Source organism: Pieris brassicae, chromosome 8 (genome assembly GCF_905147105.1).
Source record: "Pieris brassicae chromosome 8, ilPieBrab1.1, whole genome shotgun sequence".
NCBI lineage: Eukaryota > Metazoa > Arthropoda > Insecta > Lepidoptera > Pieridae > Pieris > Pieris brassicae.
In genome coordinates this window covers 6,626,135-6,647,427 of record NC_059672.1, presented here as the reverse complement: position 1 = coordinate 6,647,427, position 21,293 = coordinate 6,626,135, and the positions used below count along the sequence as shown (strand labels likewise).

The 21,293-nt window shown below is 33.7% G+C and overlaps 2 protein-coding genes across 3 annotated transcripts; one reads left to right on the top strand and one right to left on the bottom strand.

The window, feature by feature from the left end:
• Positions 1 to 1,616: 1,616 nt before the first annotated feature.
• On the top strand, positions 1,617 to 4,339 carry LOC123713210 (lysozyme-like). Its single transcript, XM_045666772.1, has 4 exons — positions 1,617 to 1,846; positions 2,474 to 2,650; positions 3,226 to 3,299; positions 3,744 to 4,339. The coding sequence occupies exons 1-4, from the start codon at positions 1,795 to 1,797 to the stop codon at positions 3,885 to 3,887; spliced, it is 447 nt and encodes a 148-aa protein (XP_045522728.1). The 5' UTR covers positions 1,617 to 1,794; the 3' UTR covers positions 3,888 to 4,339.
• On the bottom strand, positions 3,737 to 20,181 carry LOC123713208 (low density lipoprotein receptor adapter protein 1-A-like). Of its 2 annotated transcripts, XM_045666770.1 has the most exons (7): positions 20,054 to 20,181; positions 14,177 to 14,350; positions 13,151 to 13,256; positions 11,972 to 12,143; positions 11,047 to 11,109; positions 10,394 to 10,459; positions 3,737 to 3,860 (listed from the first exon to the last, which is right to left on the bottom strand). In XM_045666770.1, exons 1-7 carry the CDS (start codon positions 20,100 to 20,102, stop codon positions 3,834 to 3,836), a joined length of 657 nt encoding a protein of 218 aa, XP_045522726.1. In that variant the 5' UTR covers positions 20,103 to 20,181; the 3' UTR covers positions 3,737 to 3,833. The 2 variants fall into 2 exon arrangements, with proteins under 2 accessions (XP_045522726.1, XP_045522727.1); XM_045666771.1 differs by lacking the exon at positions 3,737 to 3,860 and having other exon boundaries at positions 9,896 to 10,459.
• Positions 20,182 to 21,293: the final 1,112 nt, after the last annotated feature.

Here is a 21,293-nt window from a genome sequence, read left to right as displayed (position 1 = left end):
TCTTCTCTGTTATGCTAAATATCTATTTCTATCCGCGATGGAAGGTGGTGTGGCTAGTGCTGGTGAAGACCTGAAACCACAGGACTTCTATAGTCGCAACAGCTTCTGACAAACATTGCCAATTTGATAAATAAAGCCTTTGCCAATTTTGATGCCAGATTTTGTGTGTATCTAGTTAATGAGTAAAATTTGAGATAAATACACAATATACATATTATTGCTTGAACAAGTAAAATTAAGGAAATGCACAGGATGTAAATGGGTGGTCATACAAGATTATAATTTTATATTAAACTATACATAGTATTATAGTATAGTATATTATAGTATAGTATATTATAAAAGTGACAAATATACTCTGACAGTTTCTATATTTAATACTCAAACCATATATCTAATTTATGAAACTGTTAGTCTATATTTGATAGCCAGATTAAAACAAGTACTAAAATAAAGAAAAGAACAATTGACAAAATCAGTAACAAGAATTTAAGAGAGAGAGAAAAAAACAACTAAAATGGAAATGGGCTGGACATTTATCTGCTCCTCTTATATACCATAAGAGGAGCAGATAAATGGAGCAAAATTGTAACACTAAGGCAACCAAAAGGCCATAAAAGAAACAGAGGTAGGAAATTTAAAAGGTGAGCCTATTAAATCATGGAAATGGCTGGAAAGACTAACGGACCTGGACTAGATTGGTATACAATAAAAAATGAAATGGAGGACAAAGGAAGGCCTTTGCCCTTAGGCACACAGAATCGGTTATCGTCGATGAAGAAAAACAATAATTATAAATTTCAGATGAATGTCTAATTTTAATGACATTCTTTTAATTTAAAGCCCTGAAGCTAATGTGGTTTGCTTAACATTTATGGTTCTAATCGTCTGGCCGTATATATAATACTAAAGCAATTGACGAAATTAAATAGATGCAGAAAAGTGCCCATAATATGACTAGAACATATAATAGATTATCGGCGGGTAACACTACACCGCAAACGCATTTACGGACAAACTAGCTTCGCAACTAAGGTCGATATTGTAGAACGCCTCTTTAACTTAAATCCAAACTCAAAGTATACTTTATGTATAAAATTTGCGCCAAGGCTTTTGCACACTGTGGTGGTTAAAACATAAATCATCGGAGTTATGCCCCGAGAACATAGCCAGACGCACTCTGCATAATTTTATAGTCGTAGAATTACATTTATTGTTAATATAATCTAATTACCCAGGACGTACACTTACGTTTTGGTCCTTCGAGCCACATACATATTTTACTGCACGTAAGACAAGGTTTTTCTTGAACAAGAATGCGGATCTAAAATATATTTATTTCACTAAATCTCTAATATATAACTTCTACATATTGTCAGCGGAGTCGGCATGAACTATTTGAATTTCAACTCAACTATTTCATAAATTGTTATAGAAAATCAATAAGGTAATATCAGTTGTTCTTCATATGACCGTCGTGATATATTATTATTGTCGCAATTCATAATCCATCATCTTAAAGCGACCTTAAGCTTACACGGATGTTACATTTCGATTGTAATCAACTCGGCTAATTTATTCGTCACTTTATTCCGAGAATAATACATTAGATCGTTTATTAATAAGCAACCGAGTGCCTTAACACAGTTCTTACAAAAGCACCTCACTGGTTTTTACGGGATATTTTTTATTTCATATTGATTGTTTTTTGTAGCTATTTTAGCAAACCACTCATCATTGTGTCATCCGGCTCCAGAGACATCAGAGTGTTATGTGTTTAGACAAGTGATAATAATGAAGTGTCGAATACTAGTATTAATTGTAGGCTTTTTAAGTAATGTACTCGGTAAGTCTTTGTATTTCTTTGAAGACTAAATTGCTATGATTATTTTAGAAGTTTTTTCTAATTACTATGGCATATTTTGTGTGAATACGAAATTAATAATGGTAAAATCGAAATTTCACGCGAATATACTTATTATCATTATTACTTAATTTCTTACGGGTCTTTCGAAGATAATCTTCTTATATTACTGCAGATTTCATCAGATAACAAACAGTCATTTTCGAAGTTTCCACTGACTTCGAAGTATGGTGTAATACATCATGATTAAACGAGAAAGTGTATTTAATTTTCCGGGCATAGGTGTTGTTTTGGAGGATTGCAGTAAACAAGAATTGCACTATGATCTGTTTCGTATCGTTGTATAATAAATCGCTTCGCAAAACAGTTGTTATAGACTTCACGGTGTGCAAAATGGTTGTTAGATAGATGTTGTATTGACAAGTTGATTCTAAGATTAGGATTATAAAACGAAACTTGGTAAATCAGTCCAAAACCCCCACGACTCGCAATCATGGATTTGCTTGTTTGCTACAAAGTAAAGTTTCATCACCAATATATTTGAGCCTCTTATAGCCTTATTGTTTATAAGAACACACGACATAAAATATTAAAAATATATTATTTTAGGTATCTACGTAACAAATTTGAACGACAACTGTATTCGGTGTTTATGCCATGTAGCAGGCTGTGACCTGTCTCACACTTGCTCTGAAGGGTACTGTGGACCCTTCTACATATCACGGGTGTACTGGGTGGATGCAGGGAAACCCACGCTGCCAGACGATAACCCGGATAGGAAAGAAGGTACACGCTAATAATAATAAAAAATATGTGAAGAAATTATCAGAATCATTAAATAAATTGATAAAAAAAATTTCAGCTATCAGCAATTTAATAGCTATTTCGATTTCAATGATTTTTTGTTATGTTCGTGACACATTACGTACCTACTACAGAGATTGAAAAAACTATATCGATTAGATGACGTCGAAGTTGTTGGAATCGAGTATGACAGTTGCTACCAATTAATATCGTTTTTAAAAAGCTTTTAAACTGTTATTCTTTTAGATTTCCAAATTAAATTCAGCAGATATATCAATCGTACTTATCACGTCTTCATATGTATGCTCTCCTTATTATTGGAGCAAGCTCACGGAAACTGTTCTAGGATACATCAAATACTCTCTCTATATTTTTTTTTTCAAATGAACAAAAAGTTTATGTGCTAGATTATAATCTAATTGTTACTTTTCCGTGAAACTGTTCTGGAATACATCATATTCTCTCTTTATATTTTTTTCTTCTGTTTTTCCATTAGTATTTTCTTCCAAATGAACAAAGAGTTTGTGTTTTGGTAATTGATAAATTAATATTTTCAGCTTACGAAGACTGCGCCAGGGACTACTACTGTTCTGTCAAAATTATAGAAAATTATATGGCAAAATTTGGAAAGGTAGGTTGTAACATTTAAATCTATAACTTTGTATCGTTATATATAACAGTAAATTTATTCCAACACACGAATATATACATTCATTCAATATTCTTAATGTAACAAAAATATTATTAATAAAAAAATAGATAATTAAAATAAATTTAAACAGTTTCAAGATTCATTGAGCCAGGAAAGCATCAGCTCTGGCGTCACCGTTATAGGTTTTTGAAGTTTAGTTGCCTTGATTTCGCCAGAGGGTTATAATAAAACCTCCATCGTCTTATGTTCTATGAACGCTTTTATTATATGGTACTATATTATATCACTTTACGTTTCGCTAATTTAACTCTAACAAATTCTGAAGCTCTAGGCTGTTAAATAAAATAATAATAGTTTTCGGAATATTTTACATATATAAAGTTTTAATGAAATTTTGAAATGATATCATTATTTTGCTTTCAGGACTGCAATGGAGATGGTGTCACCAACTGCTACGACTATATGATGATAAACCACCACGGTGGTAGAGCGTGCTCCTCTCCGCTTTTCCTTTCACAACTCGGTCTGCGTAGGCTGAAACTGTTTCAACAGTGCCGATTTAACTAAAGTCTATGGAGTAGATAGATTTCCTATGAAATATCAATGAAAATATTTATGTTAACTTCAGACAAAAATAGACAGTCTATTAACAAATAAGGTTCTTCTAAAAACAGAAGAAACTGCGATTCAGGACTCAAACCAAGACTTCATTCTTCATTATTGTACAATAATGCTGCAACTATCTCTGCCTACAGACCTCTGATATCTGCTTCATATGTAATATAAATTTTCTGTATAGGAAATTTGATGTAATATGTACCTTTAGTTATGTTCATTCAAACTTTAAATTTAGCGAAATTATCAAAATCAATACGTTTTTGACTCTCATTTTAACTCGCACTCTCTACACTGAATATTATCATAGGTGAAAAATATATTATAGTAAATGTTACGTTTTATATTTAGAATTATTTAGACAAATGAATTTATTGTTTTTACTAATTAAACGATATTCTAAGTTTCATTTTTTGTTGTTGTAACCGACGGGCTCACCTGATGTTAAATGGTAGTGTCCATAGACACTCACATTGCCAGAGACCTCGCCTCGTTGTCGTTCTTTTAAATTTCTTTTAAAATCAAAAACTTAATAAACACATTTTTTATATTAAATGCAGTAACAAGTTTTGTATTATATTACTACATAGGTTTAGGTTTAGGTTTAGGTAGGTGGACTCAATTTCCGCACTTAGACACGTAGTCGGTCCGTTGTGCGTAGAAGCCCTGGCTAATTTAGCCAGCCCAACTCCTTCCAGAAGCACAGAAGTCTCCCGGGCACTTCACAGGCTTCGCGGAGCGACCTCACTGTTCCGAGGATTTTTGTACGTTGATTAGCCACAGCCTCGCATTCCAGGACTACGTGGGTGACTGATTCCTCTGCGCTGAAACAGCCTCTGCACAAGGGGCTGTCTGTTGCGCCTAGGACGAAAAGATGTTTGTTAAGGAGACAATGGCCCGTGATTGTCCCTATGATTGTTTTGAGATTGGTTCTGTTCAGGTTTAGAAGTCGCTTAGTAAGTTGCGGGTTCACAGCCGGCAGAGCCATTTTGGACTGTTTGCAATCTACACTTCGCGACCATCGTTGATTCTGGAGTACAGTGGATCTCTGGCGAATCCAGGTTCGAACTAGCGAGAAGGGCAAGGGGAGAAGCGGATGCGGGCCAGCAGGTATCATACCAGAGCCTCTTCTCGCAAGCTCGTCGGCTGCATCGTTGCCGAGAGAGCCACTGTGTCCCTTAATCCACTGTAAGGTAACTCTATTTGTTAGAGCTATTGCCTCCAGTGCTTCGTGACACTCCAGTATTAGTTTGCTGTTTGTGTTTTCGTTACCGAGCGCCATCAGCACGGATGCACTGTCCGATATGAGCTTAATGTGAAAGTCGTTGACTCCCATCCGCTGTACGGCTCTGGCTGCTTCGGTTAGAGCGACACATTCACATTGGAAGATTGTGCTTTGTGTGGTGTATGAGATACCATTGGAGTGGGCACGGTTAAAGGTGCATCCCGGTTTGGCGCTTCCTCAGCCGCTGCCCTCTCCTTTGGTGCCTCGGACGCTGCCCTATTGGGTGCATCCGTTTGCGAGATAGGGGCATCAGAGTATCGTGTCACTGGTGACTTGCACCTCAACACGTCCTGCGACGCAACCCTGTTTATGTTAGTTTTAGGCGCATCTGTGGATGCAGCCTTTTGTTGGTTTGTGTGTTTTGTCTCTCTATCCATGTGGTGGTATGAAATAGATTCACCGTCGGAGCTCTCCACCCGCCACGGAGCCCTCAAGTCGGGGACGTCCCTTGCTCAGCAAGCGACGTCAGAGCTACTCCTTCGGTATAGAGTCAGCGTGTAGAGGGGCAGGCGCGTCCGCACGCCGCAAGAGAGTACGGAGCTGTTCGCATCCCGAGACGATGACGCAAACTCACCCCGAGTCCCGTGCCACGCCGACGCCCCCCCCACCCACACCCCGACTCTCGCTTGGTAGCCCTCTTACGGGATACCACAGCCGGTTGACCGTGGTCAGCTAATCCACGGCCTCCCGTGTGAGGGGAAATCCAGACCAAAGAGGTGTGTTGTGTGCAGCGCACAACTGTACCGGCGCACTACTCCACTCAACCTCCAGGACTCCTTCATCCCCCCGTACGGGTCCCCGCGCACGGCACAAACACGCGGGAGGTCATTTACTGTCCACCGTCCTTTTATTTTGGATGATGAACTCGCAAGGACATGACCTCTACATCCCTGCAAAAGTTCGCTTGGTGGTTTTAGTTACGTCTAATACATAGGGTATTAGACCAAAAACAGGGTTGGCAACCTCGGGAAGGATAGTCCACCAAACTTGCCTTGGGGATCACAGCGACCTGCGCTACCCCCAAGACCACGCCTCCCTACCCATCAGAAGGATGTGGTAGGGTGGGTTTGCACCTATGCTACCATGCTAAAGCGAGCATGTCGTGCTGGAAACCGTAAAAGCATAGATCCAAACCCAACCCCTATATTATATATTACTTATATATTACTACATATATTACATATATTACTATTATATATTACTACATATTTCGAGACATTGTTTGTTTTAATAATGGTGGAATACTCAGCCTGGGAGGAGGGATCTAACCATTACTCGGTAAGTACAAATACCGGGAAACTTCTTGAGAATGAATCGGGGAAAAGTTTGCGCAGCGCGGGACACAAACGTCAAATGATTTACCAATCAGTCAGATTTACAGGGGGGGGGCGAGACGACGGGCGGACCTATAATCTATGAATATTTAGAGTAGGTTAGTTATGTACATCGTGTAATGAAATTAAAAATAATAGTTTCTAACAATATAAACAATATTTTTTACAAAAGTGCGGGTAGGTCGCATTGATGTTACAACAGGCATAGTGACTAATGAATAGCAATAATATCTTAGACGTTCGTTATTTTATTTATTTATTTATTGTATAAGTGTTCTTAATATAAAGGAAGTTGATGTGGTGGAAACACAAACTGTGCACAGTTTTTCTATCCACCAGGACGTCGAACATAATAAAATCATATATATACTAAGGCCAGTGACATATAAACTGTAAATTTATAACAATCAAACCATTTAAAATTGCACGTAAAACGTCATAAACAAATCTAAACACTGACGCGCCATAGATAGCCGATGCAAGAAACCTGTTCTTGTCGAGAATTCTCATTCACATTTTTTTTTAATGACGTATATAGCATAATTTATGTTATGCATAATTTATAATTGTTTGACTTATGTAGTATTTTTTTAATTTAAATTTAATATTGTTTCTTGTTATATTAGTAAGAAGTGTAGCTGGTATCGAGTTTATTAAATTTGGAATAATGTAATCTAATGTTTTTTTCCCATATAAATTATTGTATTTGGGTAATAGAAATTCGTTTTTTAATTTTCTACGTGTTGAGTAGTGATAGTGAGTTTTAATTGTTTTGAGGTAATTTTCTGTAAAGTAGTTTTCATTTAATAATCCTTGTTGCACTTTCTCGTGTATAGGTATAATTTTGAAAAATGCAAATAGCTTTCTGTAGTCCGCTTTATATTGTGATTTTAATTTTATGGGAGCAATTGTTTTTAAAATACGTATTTGTATTGCAAATATTTGATTTAGATAAGTTTGGCATGTTCTCCCATAGCTTGTAAGTCCATATGTTATAATGGATTCGGCTAGTGCTTTGTATAATAGTAGCAGAGTTTTAAGAGGTATTTTATTTTTTATTAAAGTGAATTTGGCAAGTATCGCTCTTAGCCTATCACAGACAGAATTAATGTGCATTTTCCAGGACATTCGGTCATCTATTGTAAGCCCCAGGTACTTATGGTTATGAACTAATTCTAAGGCGTTGCAGTTGCAGCTTTTGGCGTACGAGTTATAAGAATGTGCACATGTGTGGTTGTGTAAGATTAAGATGGGTGTACGTGAGCTTAGATTGTGACTGGATTGGATATGCATGAACTTTGTTTTGTTAGGATTTAGTACAAGTCCTACGTCGTGGGACCATTTAGCCAATGTATCGAAATCAGATTGTAGCTTCTTGGATGTTAGGCCCTGCGGCTACTAGGCATGTATCATCTGCAAATTGGAATATCTGACAATACTTTATTATGTTAGGTAATGTGTTAACATAGGTAAGGTAGTGTAAAGGCCCAATGACTGAGCCCTGAGCCGTACCTTCTGTAATAGATATTGGAAAACTTTCTTCGTTGCACACTTTAACACGATAAGTTCTGTATTGCAGATAGTTTTCACACCACTTGAGTAGGTTTCCTCGTACTCCGCAGTCATTTAAGTTCTGTAGGATTACGCTGTGCTTTAATGTGTCGAATGCCTTACTGTAGTCAATAAACACTACTAGAACGTGATCTTTTTTATTTAAATTTTTATAAATGTGGTCTGTGAATGCGGATAGCAATTGTGTGGTATTTTTATTTGGTTGGAATCCATCTTGTTTGTTAGAAAGAATATTGTGTTTTTCATAATAATTTTGAATTTGTCCACATATGTATTTTTCTATTATTTTGTTAATTGTTGGCAATATTACGATAATTATTATAGATTTTTTTGCTACCATTTTTGTATATTGGTCGAACTATGCCTGTTTTAGTAAGTTAGGATATTTTCCAGTATAAATGCTCGTATTAATAAGGTTAGCTATGGCTACGTTGATTTTATTACATAATGTTTTAATATCCATAGCTTGTATTTTATCTGCACCTGGAGACTTTCTGTCGTTTAATGATTTAATTATCTTTGCAACTGATTTAGGGTCTGCTGACTGAAATCTCATACTAGTATTTTCTGCATGCTGGTAAGAGCTTTTATCTAACAGTGGATTTACACAGTTGGTTGATATATTACTTATACTATTGTGGAAGGAAGTTGCAAAATTATTTGCAATATCTTTACATGTCAAATTTTGGTTTGCAAATGCGTTCTGTATAGCTACGTCCATGGATGTTTTAATTTTTCCTGTTAGTTGGTTTAATATGTCCCATAGATTTTTTTAGTTTATTTTTATTAGCTTCTATATTGGTTCTAATTGTTTTATTTTTAGTTTTATTTATTAATTAATTGACATAATTTCTGGCTTTATTATATTTTTGTTTGAGTATTAAGTTGTTTGGATCTTTTATACGTTGAACGATACAAATAAATGCTAGAAGGACCTTTTCATATTCTGTAATAACATATAGAATAGGAATAATAATATTTACACTAAATATGTATATATAATAGATATTTAATTAGCCCCACAGCCCTAAGTCAGATTCAAAACGGTATTTATAGAATACATATTGTAAGTTTCTGTACGGAATTTTTATGAAAAAAATCCTAAACAATTATATATTACGATAACTGGAACGAGAATAATAATTCTAGATTAAAAAAATGTTTATTGCGTAGGAAATGGCTGTTTAATATTAATGTACAATATGAGAAATGAAACAACAATATTTTGTATAATAATAATAATTAATTACAAATATAATGTCTTATCTAACTTACCACTAAGAAAATGATATTGTTCGAGAATTCTTATAAATAGCTATAAGCCTCCAGTATTCAACTTTTACTAAATAAATAAACTAAAGACGAAAGAGGTTACACATGGCAAGAGGGGCAGAAAAGTGGAGCAAAAGTACATTTGTACAGCAAACGAAAAACAGGAAGACAACTAAAAAGGTTGATAGACCGAATTAAAGAAACAGGTGGTACATGGCAGAGAGTGGCACAGTGCAAAGAGGAAAAGCGGGATTTGGAGGAGGCCATTGCCAAAAGAAGGCACAAAGATACACTAAAAGAATATTGAAATAAAAACGTGTTTAAATGTAAATGTATCTGAGATAAAAGGCTATTATTATAATTAAACTTTTGATAATCTTGGTATTGTCTTTTGTTAACATAGCTTTTACACATAAAGAAAACACTTTTTAACCGGATTGAAATTAAATTTTGAAAAATTCGACGTTTCGCGTGCTTTACAGCGTGGGTGATCACCGTGACCGTGTATAAATAATTATAAGTTTGTAATAATAATACATAGCTTCAATCCGGTTAAAAGGTGTTTTTTTAAATTTGATAATCTTAATAACTAACATTTAAAAATATTAAAAACATATTTACACAAATTTCTTAGATTTCCAATTACATTAATTATCTATATAAGTTAAAATAAATCAACTGCACCAAATTAGATGTATTTTTGTTTGTCAGTTATTGTTTCTTTCATTCTTGTAAAATATTCAAGAAAATCTGAAAAGTGAGTGATTAAAGGAGACGCTCAGCGGTCTTTTTGAGGAAATTGTAAACAGTTTATTGAGAAAGACCAATAAATAAATAATATCGGTTTTACTACGGCCGAATCACAGCGCGTGCTCAGCGGATTAAGAATGGACTCCTGCGCATATTTGACCATTAACTATATATAATAAAATTGTCAAAAATTTCTTATAGTTATAGTTATTTTTTTTAGTTTAACCAAGTGTTCAAAACGTCACCAGCGGTTCCGGGCTCTGCCACTGCTCATTGTCGGTATCCTCATCAGAATCACTTGAGAAATTGGCCTAAAAATTGTATAATATTAATAATTTTGTATGTTTGTAACGAATAAACTTAACCGAACTGAACGTTCGATTTCAAATAGTAGAATGGACAGTACAACACCACTAGTTATCCCTAAGTAACATGAGCTAACAACTAACATGAATAATTAAAAAAAAAGAGTGATTAGACAAAAAACATTAAAAAATAATTGTTCAGCTGTTCGAATTCGATACAGAACGCTCGTTGATTTTGAACAGTCACGTTAAGGACTTTTTAACTATAGTTTGTAAGAGGAAGAAGTAAAGAAGCAGCAGTAAGCGAATGGAGAAAGAAAGCCATAAACAGAGATGTTTGTAATTCCGATCAATAACACTAAAGGAATTAAGGACGAGACACAAAATGTATATAACAAAATGGTAAATGTCGGACTTTATTATTACTTAAAGGAATTTATAGATTTTTTTACTTTACATGTATACAAAATATAGGAAAATATCAATGTTTAGTAATGTAATATTAAAATAACCTACCTACTGAAGGGCTAAGAACTAAGAGCGTAATATTTGATTATGTTTGATTTTGTTAGTATAATATATTTATGACATACCCAAGGAGTTACTCGGCGCCTGCCACCCGCTTGAAGTGAACTCGCTTCACTGGCTTGCCATGCCTAGGAAATTAACACATCCAAATTGTAGCTTGCTGATATGTTTACGTTTACGTCGTGACCCTAAGTATAACTCTCGTCTGTCAAAAACGTGGTCTGATTCTTTCGATTCAATTGTCAGTGAAGCTATTTCAATGTTATGTTTTCGAAATAAGCCATGATGTCATATCACCCATATACATACATTCACGCGTACTTAAACGACTTGTGAAGTGTCCTAGATAAGACACAGACAGAGATTCAATCCATATTTCTGCTGCAGAAGTGGGCTGTTTGTCGTGTTTCCCCAAGGGAGTCGGTACGGAATAAGTTTAAGGAATTTAATTTTATGTCACTATCAATATATTCTAGAAGCCTTGTTGTATGTACAATAAATATAAACGATTTTAAAACAAATGGTGGCTTTCACCAGTAAAAAAATCGAAACAGAACAAATTTAAGCTTTATTCCTTGGGTTTGATTTGCTCCAGTTCAAACAATTTGTATGACTCGAAACTTAGCGATTAAAAAGAGTGGCAGAAAGGTACTTCTTTATTATTTTAACTTGACTAAGACTACTTTTTCTTCAAAAAATTGTTTTAAGCATTTACCACGGAATAATTGTTATCTAGTTACCCACGACATAGGGACTCCCTAGTGTGGGGACTAATGTTAGATAAATTTATTTTATTTTATTAGATTATTGATTTTATTATTTTCACAGATTACATACAATTTTCGTGAGAATACGTCACTGTGATATCAAGTTATATGTTAGTGATGTCCAAATTGGACCGTATTTTATTTTCAACATTAATAAGAAAACATCATTGTATGTTTATATGAAAGCTTACCTATTAGCTAATAAAATTTTGCTAATAATTACCTGATAGGCGTCATTAAATGCATGTGCGAGAGAGAGGGCAAGAGCCCTTGCCTGTCTCCGTCTAGCACAAACGAATACATGCACAACATGCGTCTCATTCGCGCCAGCAGTTTTGCCTTCGACCACAGCGAAAACGCGGGCATTGGCGGCGTCCGCAGAACAATAGGAAATCCTAAAAAGAAACGTGAAGATGAAATGAATACGTAGATGTTCTACGGCGTAGCAGTGTTCACTGTCTACCGGAAGTCAAAGTTCTTGATTGCAGAATGTCTAATTTATTGAACTATGTCTAAGATCAATCATACATATAGATTTTAAAAATTTTTACACGTAGTATGGAGTGGGCGGACGAGGTAATTTATTGACGGCACTATGACATATGACTAGCTTTAGTTTTATCCCGCATTTTATTTAATTCGCTTATATAAATGTAAGTTAGATTTCCCGAAGAACTATAAAACTATCTAAATTATTTTATTGTAAAACATATAAAAAGATACAGATTACACAACGCTCAGTTGAAATTAAGATACACGGTTTATGTTTTTATTAGTATAATAATAATCATTATTTATTTTCTTACAAAAAACTTCATATATAAACAAGTAATTTTTTAATATAAAAAAAATAATTGAAGTTAAACTTATTTATTGGCGTTGTAAAAAAAAACAGTCACATTTTTCCGTTACGCGCCATCATTTTTCTTGTCCCTACCACGGTTAATTCGAAGCCATTCATTACAAAAATATATAATAACGATAACAATAATTCTTTAATAATATTAGTGCTAATAACGTTAAATGAAATAATTGTATTATTTGTAATTATGTCTATGATAATAAAAGCCTTTGCCTTTCTAAACTTTATCTAGTTTAACTTTATTTAACCAATTTCTCTAAAGTTGCATATAGTAGATCAGTTTTCGAAAAATAATGTCATAAAGAAGTTTTCTTTTGAGGGTTGCTTGTTTGTGTGAGACTGATGCCTGCTTAAGGTAAGAGTACCTCTGTTACAGGTCATCAGGCCTCCACCACTTCGGATCGACAGAAGGTCTTAAAAAGTAGTGAAAATTTATGCTACTATATATATATATAATATATATATATATATATATATGTTTTTCTATCAAGCTGAAAGCTGCACATGAAGTTGGATATAGTTATTATATTAATTTTATACCTGTATATTGATACACTTAGTACATTTTCTTGTGACTCAGCATCCGACACGATGATCCCTTTTGAACTGATATCCACATTCACCTTGGGTAGTTTTAGATTTCCAGCTGTAAGTCACACATTTCAAATTGTCAATATTATTAATATGTATATATACGTCAGTTTTGTAGGAAGGATCTGGAACTACTGAACTAACTATGTACCTAACATGATAACTACTTTAATAGTTGGATACAACGTATATTTAAATAACAAATTGTTTGTTTAATTCAATCTCTGTTTTATATAAATATTATTTTTAAAAGGCAGATGTTATGCACTTGTTAGAGGACAAATAGGTGATCATCCATTGTGCTCAAGTCAAACATTTTAGTCAAATCCAATCCAATAGGCTTCATTATAGTATGAAAAATAAAGTGTTAATGAGAGTAATCTATATAAAAAAAGGTTTTAAAAAGCGTTATGAATCAAATGATTAATGTATAAAGAAATGTATCTTGACACACGTTAGAAGTAATACTTCTTTGGCGTAACAAGATAAAAATCTTATCAGAAAATTTATTTTACGTGTGTAGAAAAAACGACACTAACAATAGAAAAAAGGTATTTAATGCATTGAAAGTTTTATTATAACCGTTATCTAGTTAGATAAAGTTTATTTAAATTTGTTTATTTTAAAATGTTGACTATGTTAACTTCAGTTTGTTGGTTTTTAGTGACTTATAAAAATTTACTCTAATATTTTTTCCCTATCGCGCCAAAAGAAGTATAACTTACGTATTAAAAATATATTTTTTTATTTAGTCTCGTAACACATAACGGTCACAGATTACTAAAGTTGGCAGAGTTTGACAGAAATACTAGTTGTGCATCGTAGCGACACCATCTTGGATTAAGAAGCGTTTTGGCGGGTTCTTGAATTTATGAATGTTTCGTTTGAATGTTAAACCTATATTATATGATATATAAGACACAAATAAATAATCTGAAATAGTTTTTAATTTTATGTCAATGTTGCAATACTTACTCTTAGCGGTATGTAAAGCAGAGCGGACAGCGAGGGCGGTGGCGGGAGCGGACGCGGCGCGCTCAACCGGAGCAACGCCGGCGTATCTCACGTCACTTTGAGCACGACCGTTGTGTGTTTCACGCCACCAGCCTTCTCCTTCGCATTCAGCAAGTGCCCATTCTTCAGAAAGTTCTGGAAATTTATTTTTTACATTATCGCTTTACATATGCGCTTTTCATCCCTAAGGTCGTAGATTCGATCCCCAGTTGTAAACCAATAGACTTACTGTCAATGTGCGCATTTAACACATGCTCGTGTATGAAGGAAAAGATCTTGAAGAAACCGGATTGCCATAGACCAAGAAATGTGGCAGGCACAGAAGGCCACCCTACACACACACCTACTAGTTATTTACAAAACATAGCCTTAATATTTATTTGAATACTTCAATCCATAAAAATTGTTGTCCTTAACCGTAGCAGTCTTATAATGTATAGAATCAATATTTAGTAGTATAGTCATAATTTCGTCTTGAGTCAATAAAAAAAATGTACATAATTATTAATTACAATAAATACTTTACAAATTTGTAGACCAATTATTATGACTTTTTTGAATACCTAAATAATTTTAATTCGAAGTATTGTTGGCGTTTGGTTTATGTATGCATAGATCAGTGTTGGCTAAGTGATAACAACGTAAAGGAAAACATCGTGAGGCAATCGCCTTAGTCGATTGCGTATGTCAGGCAGAGAAGGCTGATCACCTACTTGTCTATTAGAAAAATTAATGATCACGTACAGAAACGTAACCCAGACCTAAAAGGCCATTATAGTATGGAATAAGACAATTCTAACATATGAAGTTATTATGGGCCCTTGTATAAAATTTTAATCATTAAAATTATCTAAAAAAAAACAATGGTGCTTTTTAGGCCTGGGCCTCAGATATCTGTATCTGTTTCATTATCATTTGTTAATCTAATATGCAAGTAGGTGATCAGCCTTCTGTGCCTGACACATTTCTTGGTCTATGGCAATCCGGTTTCTTCAAGATGTTTTCCTTCACGGTGCACAGTCGGGGATCGAACCTACGACCTCAGGAATGAGAGTTGCTTGCTGTAGCCACTAGGCCAACACTGCTCCTTAACATTATCTTTATATGTATAAACCAGACGCGAATATATACAATTAAATTAATTAATAATTACGTAGAAAGGGCATAAAGAGATAAACTAATCAAACAGCTGCAGTTTCCTTCTCGATCATAATTATCTTAAAACTAATTGTATTTATCTAGATTATATGCACACACAAGCATAATAATACTTTTATTATATTTCCATAAACTTAAAAATATATATTATATTTTTAAATAGGTAAACGTCCTTGTGATTAATGCTGATAATAATTGACATGATACTACAATTATGTTAAGAAACACATGATGTAAATTTTATTGTATTTTTAAAATATATCGTATGTATTTTGCCGATACCAAATACATATCTTAAAGCTGTATACGGTCGAAAAACATTACTTATTTATCTATTTCGTATCTCTACAGCTTACAAAAAACAAACAATTACACTAAAAATATAGCCAAAGATGGTATACATAATATATATAAACAGGTTCAGACATTAACAACGCGGAAAAAAACAATAAACATTTAAAACTAATTTGGCCGTCATATATGTATATATGTAATAATAGGGTATGTACGTGAAGGTGGGTCTGCTCATGATGCAGGTGATTTTGTGCTAAAGATATTCTTAATACTCTTTTTAACCAAATTCCACGATAGCTTAAACAAATCAAGGTATTGGTCGTTGTACGTCCGGTCTGAGCGATACCAAACTGCACTGCACAAACTGTGTTTTGTTGCATATTGTTAATTTGAGGCTACAAATAAATATCAACAAAGGTCTTGCTTTAAAATTTCAAGAATTGGTTCTAAGTTATTAGGTACGGAGTTATGCTTATAGTAAGTAATTACGCAATTATATTGAACGAATTAGTGTTCAAACTGTGTTTAATTATTTAATTCATTTTCATTAAAAATTACATGCAAAGTATGCCTTTTAAAATTGCAAGTGTAACTTAATTATTTATGAAATTGGCAACATGGAAGTTTCGCAAATGCGTAGATTGTAATAGATTATAGTAATTGTAGACACCTTGTATCTAGGTAGCTTTCTAAGTAATATCAGTAACTTAGAATGTTGACGGTTTACTTTTTATTTCTTGTCTGGCTCGTGTACGATAAATCCTATTTTGTACGGGTAATGGCCGGGTTGAAAAAATGTACTCAATAAGTTAACGGTGAATCGTCAGTTAATACGTAGTGGGGAATGGGACCTACAGAATCTCATTTTTTAAAGTAAAACAGTGACAAGTAAGGATATTTGAACCTTTTTCTTGTCAAGAAATAAAGTTATGACTATCAAGTTGTTTATCATGCGTGTCCAAAAAAAATTGGAATTAAAAATATTAATGTTAATATGACCTTTGTTTATTATTTATTTAGAAAACTTACAGCAAAATATAGATATAGATGTATGTATAACATAATATAATGGTTGTACAACTAAAAAAATACATAATTTAATTTAGTTGTCAACGAAGTACATTCATCATAATCGAAATAATTTTGTGTCAGAGCTCTCCTCGCTGTCACCACAGTCTGCTTTACGTATTAAGGAAATAATAATAATCAATCAACCGTTTTAATTGCATACGTGAAAAGTATATTTTACCTAAAATTCTATGGCATTCATGCGCTTACGCAGATATTGCAAAATCTGCATAAAAATACCTAAATAAATCATTTATCTGGGTCAGACATATGATAACATAAATAGGCTATAGGTCAGATATTAGGCGCAAGTGATCTTCTGCTGTGAACTGGTTGCGATAATAGATTTATAAACTGCGTATTTACATTTATATCGGAGATTTTTTGTCGTTGCGTCTATTATGATTGTGTTATCTAGTTCTCATTAAATGCTCTATTAATGCAGCTGGGACGGGACTTTTCACTGTTTTATCGAATTGAGTATTGACAGGTTTGCGTTTGAGAGGTGTCAATAGGACTGCATGCGATATTCTGATACATGGACAAACAGTGGATACGTTACTTGATAAGTTTTGTAGTAAGGCTATATATTTACCGACGCGGTGGTTTGGATATGTAGAACGGATGAATGAGAGGCGGTTAACAAGTATGATATACAAAGCAACCGTAGATGATGAAGTCGGGTTAGGTAGACCTTGTCGTACAACCTGGACGGGAATCAAGGAATTACTAAAAAACTGAATGGCATGGTGAATTTAATGAAAGAGGATGAAATGACAGAGGTATGTCACCGTAGAAAATGGAGTTCTGTGGTATCCACCTACCCCTTCGGAAAAAAGGAGTGATTATATACATAAATAGGTTTACATTATATCAGATAACAGAAAAACCACGCCAAAAAAGCAGACAGAAGGAGAAAAAGAAATTGAAAAATCGAAGAAGCCACTAGGCCAACAAAACAAGAACTCAATTAGTATCATCATTTAGTTTTTATAGTTAATTCCTGAAATAAGCGGGGTTGAGACAGGAAGCGCTGGAAGTTTCTCATCTCAGAGGCCAAGATACTTTATGGGTCGCAGAGCCAGTGGAGTGCGTGGGTCATTTGGTTACTATTGTAAAACTAGTAACAACTCCAAATAAATTGACAGGAGACGATAGATGCGCAGAAGTCTTTCTTTTGTTTTGGTCTACTATAAGAAAATGCGCGAAATTACTCTTAGTAGACGAAATCTTGAAAAGTTATATGAATGACTTGGTCATTTAGAAGACGACTCATGGCTCAGAAAAAAAAGCTCCTAATTCAGGAAACGCTGGTAAAGAACTTTAAATTTCAGACAATTATGATTCTTAGTGCCACAAACATATAAGTGTACTCGATTAGCAAAGTTTTTGGTTTAAAATGGCAGATAGTAAAGATGTCATATACGCGCCTGCTATGAAATAGTCTACGACTGGTTACAATTATTGTAAGATATAAAATATTAATTTTAATTTTGGATACAATACCGGGAGTCGTTTAGGCTTTCTGGAGCCGTAGACTTGACCGAATTGATCATAAAATTTTGTATTAAACATAAATGAAGTATTGACATGCTTGTTTTTTTAAAGTTACTAAAATTATTTATCGTCTTCGGCCCGGACGGACCACGGCGTCGAATCTCTTTTGAGGCTGGCCATAATTGATATATTATAGTGTTAAGGAGCTAAACACAAAATCACTTTCGGCAGGTGTTTTTGATGGCTGGAATTCTTCCACAGTCCGTTGCACAAGATTATTTTAAAACGAGCTGAGCTGTGGAATCGACTCTCCAGTTCCCTGAGAGATATGACCTCCAACTATTCAAAGAGTGTACCCCTCCCTCAAAGCCCGCAACGAATCCACTAAAAATGGGTGTTCATGGGATGCGGTGACTGCCCTTTAGTGGTCCCATAGATACGTTTGCCGGGGGGACCTATATTCTTTTTTATAATATTATATAAAAAAGAAGGTGTAAGCACTACGCTAAACGATGACATTTGTATGGGAATGACATTAGTTCAAGTGAACATATTTATGCACATTTTATTAAGTGTCAGTTAGTCTTTCTTGTATATATGAGAGTCATAATACATATAGTGCATAGTCTCGACTGTGAGTTTTACTTTAGCGGTCATCGAACTAGCAAAAACAATAAATTGCATGAAGATGTTATATTAATAACAGTAAAAAGTTCATAAACCTTCAGATAAAAAATAATCACAATAGGATGTAATATTTTTTTCCGCTTACATGTGTAATTGTCTTTTGAACCTTTTAATTACATAAAATAATGCCCTTAATTAAATAGCAAGAATGCATTATTATACAATTTGGCGATATTTAGACTTCTATGAAAAAAACGTAACGTAGCCAATAGAAATAACTCAAGTGAACCATGTTCAAAACCTACATTGTATTTGGTATTGGCTTGATTTCTGGAAAACAGTTTATTTGGGTATGTAAGTAGTCCTGGTTAGCGTCATTGTTTTGAACCTACAGCGTAAACTAAACTTCTACTGCGTCCATAGAGTTTGCCAAATGCGGTTAAAAAAAGGAATAGCGCTGAATTTAATGACAGTCCGTTCTACGCCCTTGATTTGAGAACTGGAGATTTTTTAATATTTTGATTTATGTTTATTGAATATAACTCCCTCCCAGTTTGAACACCAAAACGTATACAACGTAACGGAACATCTATCTAAAAAAGCTATTACACAAACCATTATAATGAGTTATTTAAGACAACTGAGATTCAGTTAGGAGTTACGTAAATTATAAAAACCCAAGCTAAGAAATAGGCACAGACAAAAACAATATTTTTCTGAGTAAGGTAAGAGAGATCTAATTCCTAACTAATTAGAGAGAAACCTGTGACAACTAGACTATATAACTTGGTCTAGAACTTATGGAAATCATAAAAGGCGCGAAGACATTACTGCCAGCAATTTAAACAATTTACGTGAAAGGAATTAAAATGGTGCAGAATATATACTGTTTTTTTTTTTTTTAAATCAAATTCATTAATAATCTCATTAATTACGATTTTCTGTACGGTATGAGAACCTCTTAGTAGCTTATAGTAATATAGTAATATTTATTTTTAATTTTAGCTAATTTAGTAAATCTATATTTAGTTAATAATTAAAGTGTACAAAACTGGGTTTTGTAGGAAGTGAAGACTTTGAAATGTATAACAACTACACACAAAATATTTAACGTTACAAAAATAATTCAGTTAAAGTAATTATGTATATATAAAAACCATCTCATAATAAGCTATTTAAAATATTTACACTTACTTTTGTGCTTTGAATGGTTCTTCCATATCCTTCGTAAAATAGTTGCCATATCGAATATAATGCCTTTGACAGCGGGCTACTTTTCCCGCGCGCGGTTCCCAGATGACTGATGATAAAGCTGTGTTAACTGCCACACAACCCTTACATTTAACTTAGTAGGTTGCACTATAACTTTATGATTATGACCATTGTGTTATTATTGTTATTTACGGCAAATGCTAAATTAAATAATTCTGCGTAATATTTACATTAAAGAATTTAGACACTTACTGGAATGCGATAATGGAAGACCGGTTGTGCACAAATCCCTTTTTTCTCTTTATGTACAAAATTATTAATTTATGGCTCGATGTAGGACGACCTTGAAGAAATGAGCAAATTTAAGATATAGAATATGTGTTAAACACAATGATCAACATTGTGTTAACACTTAACTTTGTTAAAAAACAGTTTCTAAAATATTTCCGGTACATGACATTACGGTTTGGTTTATATTGGGATAAAATCTAATTTATTGTGCGTAACTTTTAATATAGCGAACCGATTTAGGTGTAAATTTATAAGTGTTGTTAGCATTTAGCAATAAAACGAAATCAAAAATATTGCTAATATTTAGTTAAGGGCGCTAGTTTGTACATTTAGATCGACAGCTAAGAACGACCTTTCATAACATAGCTTCTTTAAATATTATCGAATATCTCAAAAGATATTTAAATGTTATAGTAGTCGAATAAAAAAACTAACATTCCACCGGGTAAGCCTTTCTGATGCAATAGGCTTTATTCGGCCATCATTTCTGATGCAACATGAGAGCTTTGCAAATCAAGTTAACCCAACCTTACTTTTTGCTACAAAATAATTACAAATGAATGCCAACTGCCGTGTTCAGTAGCAATAATTACGTGCACTTTAGATACAAACTTGATTTTTCTTTTTTTCCGAAAAAGCAATTTATTAAAACATTATTATGGAAACCTTATTAGTAGGTATAGTAATACACAATGTATATCAGATTTCTTAAATCATAATATAATGGATATAGGATACCCATTTCTGCATTCTGCATCGAAATGAAAAGCTAATTGATATTCTTGAATAAACTTTCCATAATCAAAAGATTGTTTAATACCATTATTGTTACACCTTTTATGGAAAAACGTGAATATAACATTTCATATTTGTATTTATATTCATTAAAAATATTTTATTTTGTCTAGGCGGGAATCTCTCACGGAGTGAG

Coding starts and splice junctions, on each gene's coding strand:
- LOC123713210 (XM_045666772.1), top strand. CDS start 1,795: ATGAAGTGTCGAATACTAGTATTAATTGTAGGCTTTTTAAGTAATGTA. Junction 1,847..2,473: donor CTTTTTAAGTAATGTACTCG/GTAAGTCTTTGT, acceptor ATATTATTTTAG/GTATCTACGTAACAAATTTG. Junction 2,651..3,225: donor TAACCCGGATAGGAAAGAAG/GTACACGCTAAT, acceptor TAATATTTTCAG/CTTACGAAGACTGCGCCAGG.
- LOC123713208 (XM_045666770.1), bottom strand. CDS start 20,102: ATGGCAACTATTTTACGAAGGATATGGAAGAACCATTCAAAGCACAAA. Junction 14,351..20,053: donor GAACCATTCAAAGCACAAAA/GTAAGTGTAAAT, acceptor ATAAATTTCCAG/AACTTTCTGAAGAATGGGCA. Junction 10,460..11,046: donor GGCGCCGAGTAACTCCTTGG/GTATGTCATAAA, acceptor TACAATTTTTAG/GCCAATTTCTCAAGTGATTC.